Source organism: Cucumis melo, chromosome 3, assembly GCF_025177605.1.
Source record: "Cucumis melo cultivar AY chromosome 3, USDA_Cmelo_AY_1.0, whole genome shotgun sequence".
Lineage (NCBI taxonomy): Eukaryota > Viridiplantae > Streptophyta > Magnoliopsida > Cucurbitales > Cucurbitaceae > Cucumis > Cucumis melo.
The window spans coordinates 13,166,960-13,181,752 of NC_066859.1; the positions used below are offsets into that span (position 1 = coordinate 13,166,960).

The following is a 14,793-nucleotide window of genomic DNA, read 5'->3' on the forward strand; positions in this document are numbered from 1 at the left end:
ATTGATCATCTTATTGGCTCGTCTGAATGTTTTATATCATATTTACCGTGTGCTGGAAATGAGAAAGTTAGGATTTTTTATGAATCCTTTTCTCCCATTGCGGGAAAAGGTCACATTTCACTAGTTGATGGTTTTACCTTATAGAATGAATTGCATGCGTTCAAAATATCTTACAATTTAATGTCAACATTGTCAAGTTATCTTATCACCTGATGCTATTTCGTTTAAGGATTTGAGTTTGGAGAGGATGATTAGCACTAATTGGCACAATAGAGGATTCTACTTTCTTGATCTTGATGTTTTCTCTAGGGACTAGTATAGGACTAGTTTACTATCTTCTTATTTTTCCATTTCTGAAAATGATTGTATGTTTTGGCCTTTTCATCTGTCATCCAAATTTTCAATATATGAAATATCTTTTTCCTCACTTGTTTTCTAAAGTGGACGTATCATCATTCTCTTGTGATGTTTGTATTCGTGCAAAATAACCTCGGTCTCGTTTCCTTCTTAATCTTACAAATCCACTCAACCTTTTACCCTTATCCATAGTGATGTTTGGGGGTCCTCTTGGGTCATTACTGTCTTGGGAAATGTCAATTTGTTATCTTTATCGATGATCATACTCGTCTCACTTGGATATTTCTCTTCTCCGATAAATCTAATCGATTTTCCTATTGTTTTACACCACCATTAAGACCCAATTCAATGTGAAAATTGCTATTCTACCCAGTGACAACAGTTGAAAGTACTTAAATCATACCCTTCTTGAGTTTCCATCCTCTAAAAGAATTGTCCACCAAAGTTCCTGCATTTATATCCCTCAACAAAACAAGGTAGCTGGATGAAAGAAACCATCACCTCCTTGAGGTTGCTTGGTACCTTATCTTGTCAACCTCTCCACCATTGTATTTATGGGGCCATGCTATTCTCACCGTAGCTCATCTTATTAATCGAATGTCATCTCGTGTTCTCCATCTCCAAACTCCTCTAGAGTGTCTCAAGGAGTTCCACCCTAACACTTGGCTCATACCTGATATTCTTTTTCGGTATTTGGATGCATTGCTTTGTCCACAGTCTAACCAAACCAAGTTTGCTCCTCGGGCTCACCCATGTGTATTTGATGGGTATCCCCTACACAGAGAGACTATAGATGTTTTCACCGATCTTCTCGAAAGTACTTTGTATCCATGGATGTCACCTTCTAGGAGACCATAGCCTTCTTTTCCATTAGTCATCTTCAAGGGGAAAATGTGAGTAAAGAGACTAACTCTTTCTACTTCATTCCTCTAGCTCCTATGCTTTTGTTTGTGCCTTTGGAACCCTTTCCTCACAACACAATTCTTCCTACCAACTAAGTCCTATGGATAACGTACTATAGGAAGAATCTTAGAAAGGAAGTGGTGCTTGCTACTGCTTTGTTGGCTTTAGTCTACGACTCTAAACTGATCCATGCTCAAGGTACTATTGATTTTAATAACAATAACTTGTTTGGTGAGGATAATAGTGTTTATGTGGTTGACAATGTGACTGAGAGGGACAATGTAACAGTTCTAAAAGAAAGGAAGGCTGCCATAGGTGACGAAAATAGAGTTGAAACACAACCGGTGAGACTAGTTCGAATGACTCAAATAAACCAAGGAATTATAATCTCTCTCTTCACATGCCCATTGCTTTGAGGATGGGCACGACGTTGTGCATGAAGCACTCTATGTAACTACATATCTTATAGCAGTTTATCACCTGAGTTAAGGCTTTCACTAAGTCTAGATGCTGCAATGATACCAAAGAATGTATATGAGGCTATGGCAAGTTCTGAGTGGAAGGCAGTTGTCATGGAAGAAATGGAAGCTCTTGAGAAAAACAACACATGGGATCTGTGTAATCTTCCAAAAGGGCACATGACAGTAGGATGCAAATAGGTATTCACTTTGAAGTATGAATCAAATGGGACATTGGACCAGTACAAGGCCAAGCTAGTTGCGAAAGGGTTCACTCAGACGTATGAAATAGACTACTCGAATATGTTTTCACCTGTGGCAAAGTTAAATACTGTTAGGGTTCTTCTACTCGTTGCAATCAATAAGGAGTGGCTTCTTCACCAACTTGATGTAAAAAATGTTGTCCTAAATGGTGATTTGGAAGAAGTGTACATGAATTCTCCCCATGATTTGAGGTTTAATATACCCGTATGAAGTGTTTAAACTTCAAAAATCTCTCTATCGCTTGAAACAATCTCCCAGGGATTGGTTAGATAGATTCACCACATTTATTAAGTCCCAAGGTAACACTTAAGGACTCAAGGACACTCTGCTCATATGTTGTTTACAAAGAGATCTAGATCTAGAAAAATTGTTGTGTTGATTGTTTACGTCAATGATATTGTCTTATCAGGGCATGATACTACTAAGATTACCAAGTTAAAAAGGAACATGGTTGGTGAGTTTGAGATTAAAGACTTGGAATTTAAGGTACTTACTTAGGATGGAGCTTGCTCAATCAAAGGAAGGAATTTCGGTTTCACAAAGGAAATATACACTTGACTTATTGAAGGAAACAGGTATGACTGTATCGTCCGATTGGTACCCTTACAGAGTTCAATATAAAACTGGGAAGTTCCTGTTGATAAAGAAAACTATCAGTGGTTAGTGGATAAGTTGATTTATCTATCCAATACTAGACTAGATATGTCCTATGTAGTTAGTACAGTGAGTCAGTTTATGCAGGCATCGTACAAAGAACACATGGAAGCTGTGAACCATATTCCTAGATATTTAAAACTACTTCAGGAAAAAGTTCGATGTTTAGGAAGACCAGCAAATGGTGCATTGAGGCCTATACCGACTTAGATTGGGTAGGATTAGTAATTGACAGAAAGTCTACTTTGGGATCCTGTACCTTTTTGTGGGGTAACGTTGTAACTTGTAGAAGCAAGAAGCAAGAGCTGTTGTTAGGAGTAGTGCGGAAGTTGGATATTGAGCTATGGGTTCAACAACTTGTGATGATTATTTTGTTATAACGTCCTGTCTGAACTTCAGCAGGATAGTGACCTACCTATGAAGCTAGTATGTGATAACAAAGCTTCTATCAGCATGCTAATAACTCCGTTCAACATGACACAACCAAACATGTGAAGGTTGATAGATACTTCATTAAGGAGAAACTTGACAATGACAATACCTGTATTCTGTACATTCCATCAAATCAACAAATTGCTAATATTTTTACTAAAGGATTACTCAAGCAAAATTTCGACTCATGTATTAGCAAGTTGGGTATGCTTGACATCTACACCCCAAATTGAGGGGGAGTATTGAAAATAATTGTACCAAGGGTATTTGTGTAATCTTCATACCCTAGTTTATTTTCTTTTTTGTCATGTCTCTGTGAGGATTCTCACTTCTTTCTTGTATTCTTTTACTAACTCAAGGGCAAAAACAGAGGCAGCACTCTGTGGTTATATATTTATATTGCCAAAAACAGTAGATACATGATATATGATAGAAATAACTATGAAATAAAACAAGGAGAATAGAAAAGAACTAACCGACCTATTCCCCTAGGCTAAGGTAGGGTTCCCCAGCCGCCAATCTCTCTTTTTACTCAAAACATTCTTCATAAATCACTCATACCTAGAATGCTACCCTCCCCTTGCTATTTATAAGACATTTGGCCGAATAGGACAAACAACATGATCTTGTAGGGCCCACTTGCTGCTCCACTAATCCACTATTTCATTTCCATCCTCTCTTTCCTCCTTGCTGTCATGTAACTTTCCTTTCTTACCCCTCCTCTTATACACATTAATAATAGGAGGTCTTACAGTCTCATTGTGGTGTATAAATATTCCAGCCCTTGTGTTCTTTTGATAATAATAAAAATATACAAAAGATTTATATCGTAATTTTTTCTTCCTAAACTAGGGTTTTCTACGTATACTTGGTGGTATTCTTTCTTCTTCTTTAATTAGTTGTTATAAAAACCTTATCAGTTATTTCTCTCAAAGAACACATTTTCTATTGAATTAAAAATGCAATGTCAAGGTATATTGACTAATCAAAACTTACAAACATATGTTGATTTTTTTTATTTATATTAATTTAAATTAAGAAAAGATTGAATTTGATTTCCATTTCTTAGGATTAATTAATGAATTAACCAATCGGCAAGTAATCAAATCATTCAATTAGTCCCAAATCTTAATTAGGTAGTGCTTAATATAAGTTAATTAATTTCTATCGGAGTTTCTCTCTTTGAAATTAAGAGTGCTCATACCCATGGAGTAGGGAAAACTCTTGTTATTCTTGGATTGATTGATCATTCTCGTACATGCGAAAAAAGGAAAAAGAAATGATTTACAATAATATGGTTTTATTTATCTACCTTTGTTAATCATAGGAGTTTTTTCTTTTTATTGTTATTCAATAGGAACCTCTGTTTTCAACTTCATCGTATCAATGAACATTTCTGTTTTCTATTAAAAAAAGGTTATCTTTTAAGCTTTGAATAGTGGGCTTAGGGTATATACTCAAGGTTTAACTTTGTTTTTTCCTTTGCTACAGAGCACAGCTAGAGAAGTAAAGCGGCTGGACTCGATAAGTCGATCTCCCGTTTATGCTCAATTTACTGAAGCTTTGAATGGTCTTTCAACTATTCGTGCATACAAAGCTTATGATAGAATGGCTGAGGTTAATGGGAAATCTATGGACAATAATATTAGATTTACCCTCGTGAACATGAGTGGAAATCGATGGCTTGGAATCCGTTTAGAAGCTGTTGGTGGTCTTATGATATGGCTTACAACCACCTTTGCTGTCATGCAGAATGGCAGGGCAGAAAAACAGCAGGAATTTGCATCCACCATGGGTCTCTTACTTAGCTATGCTTTAAATATTACCTCTTTGCTCACGGGTGTACTAAGGCTTGGAAGTGTAGCCGAGAATAGCTTAAATTCTGTAGAGCGTGTTGGGACTTATATAGATTTACCTTCAGAAGCTCCATCAATTATTGAGAGCAATCGCCCCCCTTCTGGATGGCCATCATCAGGACTTATAAGATTTGAGGATGTTGTTTTACGATATAGACCTGAGCTCCCACCGGTGTTGCATGGACTATCTTTTACAATATTTCCTAATGAAAAGGTTGGAATTGTTGGACGAACTGGTGCAGGAAAATCAAGCATGTTAAATGCCTTATTTCGTATTGTTGAACTGGAAAGGGGGAAAATATTTATAGATGGTTTCGATGTTGCAAAGTTTGGGTTGTTTGATTTGAGAAACATTCTTGGGATTATTCCACAATCTCCCGTTCTTTTTTCAGGTAAGCAAGAAAAAATATGGTACCCGAGTAGCACTTAGCATTTCTAACTTCTAAAGGGCTCTTTGTATTTTTCTTGTAAATCAAATTGCACTCATAAACTAACTAAATATTATTTTCATGTTTCTTTCTCATTATGTGAAGGAACTGTTAGGTTTAATCTAGATCCATTTAACAATCATAACGATGCTGATCTTTGGGAAGCTTTGGAGAGAGTACATTTAAAGGATGTCATAAGGAGAAATAGCTTTGGCCTGGATGCTGAGGTATATTTTTACGAACTTTGTGTGAAATGCATCTGTTTAGTGATGTGGATCAAATGAAATATTCAGAAGTCTATTTGCAATTTGATTACCTATCTCAGCAGTTTTCTATTTAAATACTTTGTTCGAACTTTTTGTCAAATTTGAGGTGGATATGTGATAACCCAATATATTGAAATATAAACAATAATTCAAATACAAGAGAAAACTGAACAATCTTGGACCCTAATAATTCAAATACAAGAGAAAACTGAACATTCTTGGACCCTCCCTTTCTCGAGATCTTTATTTTACGAAATCATTCACTAAAATATCACACTTCTCTATTCCACTTCCCTATATTTATAACAAAGTACCACAACATTTCCCAACTAATTACTAATATACCTTCATTTTAGTAACCACTTACAATTGGTTTCTCTTTTGTTCAAATCTGATGCAAGAGAATTTCCACAGCCATTTTCCTGAAAGGTGTTATATTCTAAATCAAGATCACATTGGCAAAAGTTTCCTGTCGGTTTTTACACACATTAGTACAAACATACTCAATCAGAAGAACAATATATTTCTTAACTGATTTGATTTTCTTTTTGGTTCTAGGTCTCAGAGTCCGGAGAGAATTTTAGCATTGGACAGAGACAACTGTTAAGTCTTGCTCGAGCACTTCTTCGGAGATCAAAAATTCTTGTTCTTGATGAAGCAACCGCAGCTGTTGATGTTAGAACTGATGCTTTAATTCAGAAAACTATAAGGGAAGAATTTAAATCTTGTACAATGCTCATCATTGCACATAGATTGAATACCATCATAGATTGTGATCGGATCCTTGTACTTGAAGCTGGTCGGGTATGTGTGCTAAAGGATTTTAAATTATTAAAAGATAGGTCCCTTCCTTTGCATTTTGTTTCAAGTTTATTGAATCTCACATTATTTCTCTTTAGGTTTTGGAGTATAACACCCCAAAATTACTGTTATCAGCGGAAGAAAGTGCTTTCTCAAAGATGGTTCTGAGTACAGGAGCTGCAAATGCCCAATATTTACGTAGCTTAGTACTTGAAAGTGAAGGTGAGAAAAGTTTAGGATTACAAGAGAAGGTTTATATGGATGAATAGAAGAGATTGCTTGCTGATGTTCTAATTTGATGATGGTACATTGTTGTGGAATAATTGGATTCTTGCATTAATACATTGTGCAAACTTCATAAGTTCAACATTTTATCTCAAGTCTTTAGTTCTGACCGAAAAGTTTTAACAAAAAATTGAGGGAGCTTCACACTTTTGGACTGTATATTTTGAAAATTTAAGAATCAAATGCATCAATTCTAAAAACACTTGGAACTAAAAAGGCAATTCTGAGTTAAAAGGCAATGCTTCGAAAACTCAGAGATAAAATGTGGATATTTTTCAAAAATCAGGGATCAAAAGGTAGTTTTTCTTAATTTATTTCATTTATTTGTTTTTTTTTAATTTATGATTATTTACATTAGATTAGGTTTTTTTAATTATTTAAATGATCTTTAGCTATCAATTAGAGCTAAGAATAAGTTATTTGAATCTTTTACCAACTAGTTAAACCAGTGATGCTTTGATCCTTTAATTTCGGTCACTACAAATCTAAGGGTGCGTTTGGGGGAAGGGTTGATTTAGGGAAGGGTTAGTGTTAAGATAAAACTAGTGTTAAGTTAAACCTAGTTTTATCATAACCCTTGTTTGGGGGAAGGGTTTAAAAAGGTAGTTTTATGATAATATGTGTTTGGGGAAAGGTTAGGTGAGAAGAGTTAATGGGGATTTTATGATAAGATGTGTTTGGGGGAAGGGTTAGGTGGGGAGGATTAATGGGGATTTTATGATAAGATGTGTTTGGGGAAGGGTTAGGTGGGTAGTTTTATGAGAATTTTATGATAAAATGTATTTGGGGGAAGGGTTAGGTGGGTAGGTTTACGTGGATTTTGTGATAAATTTTATTTGGGATAATTGTTAAATGGGTTGGGTTAATTAATTTTTTATATAGTATAATATTTATAAATTAAATTGTAAATATCATAAAAAAATTATTGCATACTTTTTTACGAAATCCTCGAATTCGTCTTATTCTCCTATTTTATTTGTTGTATGTGTAATGTTATTAAATTAATACATATAGTTGCCCAAATTAAAAAAAAATTGAACATATTGTGATAAATTTATTACAATTAATTTTTTATAAAGATAAAAAAATTATTCAATATTTCGTATCGGCGATAGCGAAGTCATCCAATTTTAAACCTATATAAATAGCCGTTATAACGCTTTTGAAAAATTGTGACTATTTTCCTTCATTTAAAATAAACATTACCAATGAGGAAAAGAAGTTCTTGACAATAGAAAATGCATAAATAGTCAACATCATACAGAAAAAAACGTAAGGAAATAATAAGCAACACAGGTTAGTATAAACAGAAACTATCTCTCTATGTCTCGTAGGAGGACTCTACAGAATCCCTCCCTTTCATCCTCAGGCATGAGTACGAAACCCCGAAGGTCGTCCATACGAGACAAAAGATGCCTTTGCAATAACGCCCTATCCAAACTCGTAAGTTCTGGCATCTCACGCAATATGCGGAAAAATTCCGTGCGCACGTGGTTGTCATTTGCAAGGTTGCGTGCTGGGCACTCCGCAATCTGCCTGAGTTGCTCGTTTGTTTGGTCGAGCGCCAGATGTATAGCTTCTACATCGAAGTCTCGCTGACTTCCCCTCTTCCTCTTCGATCCACTTGATCCGGTCCTACCCTCTGAAGCGCGAGAAGGTCGAGATGCACGTACATCGTCCTGCGAGATGTCAACTCCTTGGCTGTACACGGGCGGGAAGTCCTCGTTTCCATCCCCTATATCAAATCTGTCATATTCGTCACCAGGCTCGTTAGACCCCACGTCCGCGAATGTCTCAGCGAACCGACCGGTCGCCCTATCGCGACCAAATACATATGTAAGTTCGTCGTAATACGGGAATGATTTGTTCAGGAGTCCTTTCGTTGCAGGATGCGACTGTGGGCACAAATAAAAATCACGATGAGTACTAATTGAAAAATTGTTAAGTAAAAGTACATTGTGAACGTTGTGTCACGTTTAAATTATATTCCATACCCTAACCCAATTATCAAATAATTCCTTCTCCGCAACGATACATTTCTCTTCATCGTTCCACCCAAAGCCACTGCACGCTGGGCCACGCATTTCGGCAATGGCCTGGAACGTTCCCTTCAGTGTCTTGATCCTACAATCAATTACAGTTGTTGCTCGTACCTGACATCCAGGTAGTTTCTCTGCCATCATGCGTACCAACTGCGCAAGGTATCTTGGGCGGAATGTACCATTATCTGATTTCCATCCCCCCATTGACACTAGCTCCATTAAACATTCCACAAGAGTCCCCTCCTCCTCCCTCGTCCAAACATGTCTCGGGGCACGATTTGAGGTTGACATACTGAGAATGAGAAATTAGAAAAAATACATGCAGTACGTAAGTAATTTCACCATTAAACTCCAAAATAAAATAGGCATGATACAAATTATGGCACGCGTACAATTCATATGCAACAACCCATATTAGTTTTTACAGTACATGTTAGACACGATAGAATTGCGACGAAGTCATCAAAAACTTGTTATCTAAATTTGTCTTAGCTAAGCGTTACGCAACTGCCAATCGGTGAACATCGATGCGGCTAGGTCGTCGCGCCACTGAGACCACTCGTTTGTTGTCTCAATGTACTGAATGTCTTCTGAAGCGGTGGTCGTCGCGTACGTGGAGTCCCCCTCGTCCTCGTCCTCAATGTCGTCGCAATATGTCATTTCCCTGTTGATCAAATTGTGAAGCAAGGCACATGCTAGAATGGTGCGACACTGGACTTGCAGGGGGATAGTACGACTTTCCACGAAGAATGGCCCAACGACCCTTTAGAACACCGAACGCGCGCTCAATAACATTCCTTGCGGAGGAGTGCTTCATGTTGAAGTACTCCTTTGCATTTGTTGGCGCATTTGCAGCACCACGCCACTCTTGCAAATGGTACCGCTGGCCTCTGTACGGGGCGAGAAACCTCTCCGCGTTTGGATATCCCGCATCGCACAGATAATAATATCCTGTTATTAAATGGTTTGTTTATGAACTTTAAATAGGTAAGTAGGAAGCGACGGTGTTTTATTATAAAGAAGATATACCCTTTGGCACTTGTAGTCCATTTTCTCGTGAAATCGCATCACGTAGGATCCGCGAGTCTGCTGCAGATCCTTCCCAACCGACGAGGACATAAACGAAATCCCCTTTCGTGTCACAGACCCCAAGAACGTTTGTGGCAATTTCTCCCTTACGCGTTCTGAAAGTAGGCCGATCTCCTGCGGCGACGTTGACCTTTATGTACGTCCCGTCTAACGCGCCAAGGCAGTTCTGCAGGTTGAAAGAAACACGATGAATTAACTGCGATGTACCTAAAGGTCAATTATAGTGAACTTCTATGATGCCCACCTCGAAACACTTCCAACGTTGATCATTGCAGTTACTTGTTACCGGAACAGGTCTCTTTATCAACTCCTCGTACAGTCGAAGAACAGCCAACAATACGATGTTGAAATGTCGAGATACTGTCTCACCGGAGCGTACAAATTCTCGTTGTATGATGCGGTTCTTCACGTCATGAGCGAGGACGTGCAAGAACATTGCTACCATTTCCTCAACATCGACAATTTTAGTTGAAGAAAGACCAGCCACATTTCTATGTAAATGGCATAGAATTGCGAATGTTCGCCTATCCATCTGCGTGCTTTGCCGACACACAAGATCTGACTCGTGTATCATGCGAAAGTAAGCAAGCTCCCTAATTCTATGGCGTGTATCGGGCGGTGTATGTGGGAGACGCTTATTGTTGTTCATTAATAGCTCCAACGTTAGTAAAATCTGACGTTGGGCCAACGTGAATGCAGTTAGAACTCCAATAAGTGTTTGTTCATCCATTACAATATATGTAAAGTTCCCTAAAAAACATGTACTATTTAAATTAGTACAATATCGATATATTGTGAAAAGATATGTAAACTTAGTAATATCCGTATTTAGTAAAACTATAAACATAGAACAAAAAAATTAGATTATGAGTGACGAGAACAATAGTTTGGAATTTGTAATTTGAAATTATGACTTATAATTTTATTTTATTTTCAACAAAATTTACAATGTATTTTAGTTCTAAAATAAGTATTTTAAAAATAGAAATAAAATTGGTTGAAAAAAAAAAAAAAAGAATTTCCACAAAACATAAAGAAGGTTAAAATAAAAGAAAAATACAAGAAAAAAGGAAAATAAAGTTTATGAAGAACTTTGAATAAGTTAGAAGACGTTTGAAGAAGTTTTTTTTTTTAAAAAAAAACAAAGAAAATTTTATCATGGAAATAAATTTATTTTTTTTCAATGTTTTTGATAAATTGATATCATTTTCATTTAATAATATATAATTGAGCGGTGTTCATGGAACTAATTAATTATCTATCCTCTTTCTCTTCCGTAATTTATTTTTTTTAATTCACTTTTTTTTAAAAAAATTATTGTTATCTATGGTTGGCTAAAATATCTTAATAAGTTTTTAGGTAAAATATAATTTGTATTTGGATTGTATGTTGAAAAAAATTAAACCTAATAAAAAAAAAATTGTTATTACTATATAGAACTAAACCCTAAACCCAATAGAAAAAAATTTGTTATTAGTATATAGAAAAAAATTCTTCAAAAACAGAAAATTAATATCAATCCTCTATCTCTTCCGATATACATTTTTCTTTAAGAAACTTTTTTTTAAAAAATTATTGTTATCTATGGTTGGCTAAAACATCTTAATAAGTTTGTGGTTAAAATATAATTTGTATTTGGATTGTGTGTTGAAAAAAATTAAACGTAATAGAAAAAAAATTGTTCTTACTACATAGGGGAAAATTAAACCCAATAGAAAAATAAAATTTTATTACTATATAGAAAAAAATTGTTAAAAAACAGAAAATTAATAGGATACAATATGTAACAAAATTAAACCGAATGTTCTATAAACGAAACAAAATGTTAATTATAAAATTATACAAAACCGGAAAAAAATGAATAAAAATAAAATACATTATCGAAAGCCTACAAACGGCTATTACAAGAGTACCTCTTCAAATAATTTCGAACTCCTTCGTCGCAACGTCCTACATAAGAGAAGAAGATGATTATTATTTGTAATTAAAACACAATAAAAAACGTATGAAAAAAAATAAATATACATACCTTTTTATGACGAAAAATGTTACTCCAAATGAAGATTGAATCGAAAAACCGTAAGAATAAGATTAATTTTAATTTAGTAGCCTCAGAGTTTTGATTCCATTCAAAATAATGAATGGAATTCCATCATAGTTATAGAAAAAAAAAGAACAGAAAGGTATACAAAACATATCGCAAAAACCATACACTAAAAAGACATGGAAGAGACAACCTACATGGTAACGGTAATGAATACAAAAGATAAGTTACAAGCACAGAGAGGGTACAAAAGATACATGGTAACAGTAAAGAAGAAGAGGACTTACAAAATATAAGTTACAACCACAGAGATGATACAAAGAGGGAGAAGAATGCAGTGAATCAAAAGAGGAAAGGTGGCAATATATAGGGGAAAGATGGGACAAGTTGAGAGGACTTGGAGGGAAGTAAACAAAAATATAAAGACCAAAAGACCAAAGTACAGCCAACTGCAACATATCTATCAATAAAATACAGGCCCTATCTCTCTGCTACAACTGACATAAAGCATAGCATAGTCAAAGGCTATATACTGAAACCTATAGCAAAACCATACACTACAAAAACATGGAAGAGACAACACTGGACAGAAAGGAAGAAGAGACAACACTGGACAGAAACCAAGACCAATTGAAAGTAAATTAACAATGTAACAATACAGACAAATAAATTTTGTAAATTAAAGTAAATGAAAGTAAATGAATAGAACAATAAAACAGAATAGAAGGATTGTAATAAATTTTGTAAGCAAATGTGAAGTCAAAACCATACACTAAAAAGACATGGAAGAGACAATACTAAAGCAATAAAGACATGGCAAAAGAATACAGAGAATACATATAGAGAACAATACAAGAATTGTAAAAAAATGTAACAAATTTTTAAATGAAACAATTGTACAGAGAGCTAAGAATAAAACAATTGTAAAAAAATACAACAATTGTAAGAAATTGGTAAGAATACAGAGAAGACATGTTACAATTCTAACAGATAAGTAACATGGCCGGAGAAATTGAACCAATAACAGACAACAAATAGGTGCAAGAATACAGAAGACATGGCCGGAACTACATACATTCATTACAAAATAATTTAGTATTACACAAATTCGAACTCATCATGGCCGAAACTACATACATTCATTACAAAATAACACATAGGTAAAGAATACAGAACACAGAACACATAGGTAAAGAATACAGAACGCAGAACACATAGGTAAAGAATACAGAACACACAACACATAGGTAAAGAATACAGAACACAGAACACATTGGTAAAGAATACAGAACACAACTACATACATTACAAAACAATTCAGTATTACACAAATTCGAACTCATCATCGGCTTTAAAAAAAAAGTGGATTGAGAACTCCAATACCTCCCTACCAAGCTCCAATGGCAGAGTGAAGTATCTGTCTTATTGTCAATCGAAAGACCGGAGAGCATAATCGAACCACGGCGGCAAGGAGGTTTGAAGGAGCCAAAACCCACGATTCCAAAAAGGAAATCGTGTTCGGAGCCAACGAAATCGTCGGCTTCAACGAACACAGAAGTCCTTTCGGAGTGAGAGAGACAGATGAGAGAGATGTAGAGAGAGATTCGGCGTAACGAAATCTGGTTTCATCGCGAAAACGCAAGGGAAGAATGGATTAAAGGATGAAAACGAAACCCTACATTCGTTGAGGGAGAAGACGAAAGGAAGGAATGGATTAAAGGATGAAACGAAAAAAACCAAAATCGACCGGACAAAAGAGAACGAACACAAACCCTAGAAAAGTTGAGGGAGAAGACGAAATGAAACATCCTTTCGTTGAGGGAGAAGACGAAACGAAACATGGATTCGTTGAGGGAGATGACAGAAAGAAGAGAAAAAGGAAAAAAATTTCGAGGAAGAAGGGTTGAGGAGAAGATTGAAATCGATTTGAAGGAAGAAATCGAACACGGATTGCGGGGAAGGACGAAACCGGATTCACGAAAACGGGGAACACGCGTATCGCCGTTGGAAGGGGAAGACGAAATCGTGTTAAGGAAACCCATAGGGTTTCCTTAACATTGGGCCCAAACGGGGGTTAGGGTTGGGTTAACCTAACCCCACAGCCCAAACCCTAACCCCAAACAGCCCCTAAAGTTTTCCAGTTCAAAATGATGTGTTCTTTTTGTTACCTTTCGTAATTAGGGTTGTATCGTCTTCTCTATATCTCTCGAAGTATTAAATCGGAAGTCTATGGTTATGTTAAACATAGAAGTTTAGTATTACAGTTTTTGTATCTTTTAATTTTATAATTTTCTAATATGTCGTAGTCTATTAAACACAAATTTTCAATTGCAAATCTCTTATATGAATTGGGATGTCACACAACATGCGATCATAGAGATTTGAACTGAGAAATAAATAATTGTAACACACGAAAATTGGTAAATTTGATGATACAAACACTTATGTCAGAGGGACAGTGAGTCTAGAAAGTATAGTCCATTGAGTTAAGTGATTGCGGTTAAGTGATTGCGAAGTTGCATTTATTTGTATACACTTAAAGATCATGAGCATAATTTAATGGCCACTTAAACCCTTTTGAGTTGTGAGACTTCTTAGAGTCTATTAGTTCTGATAAACTTAAAACTATCGCTAAGCTTGTGAGACCCATCTCATTAGATTGTATTTTTCCTTCTCTTTTTGAATCCTTCACTTAAAAAATGAACTTTAGGCTTTAAGGATGAGAAATAGTTCCAAAATAACTTAGCTTTAGCCTCCCTCTAAAGCAATGTAGTATACCTCGAAATACTCTATGCAAACTTTCAATGGAAAAACAAGCAAAATATGTAGGACAATCCTAGCAAATAAAAACTATCCACATAATAAATCGACAGAGATCTGAAAAAGAAAAACATCCCAACCGATCAAACATACA

General features: G+C 35.6%; 1 protein-coding gene across 2 annotated transcripts in view; it reads left to right on the forward strand.

Moving 5' to 3' along the window:
- The window catches only part of LOC103488640 (ABC transporter C family member 2-like), a 52,888-nt gene extending 46,102 nt beyond the window's left edge, over nt 1-6,786 (forward strand). For both annotated transcript variants that reach the window (XM_008447461.3, XM_017044625.2), the window contains exons 24-27: nt 4,560-5,316; nt 5,458-5,579; nt 6,177-6,422; nt 6,518-6,786. In XM_008447461.3, coding sequence (XP_008445683.3) covers nt 4,560-5,316; nt 5,458-5,579; nt 6,177-6,422; nt 6,518-6,688 — 1,296 coding nt within the window. In that variant the 3' untranslated portion in view covers nt 6,689-6,786. The remainder of the gene's footprint in view (nt 1-4,559; nt 5,317-5,457; nt 5,580-6,176; nt 6,423-6,517) is intronic.
- Nucleotides 6,787-14,793: the final 8,007 nt, after the last annotated feature.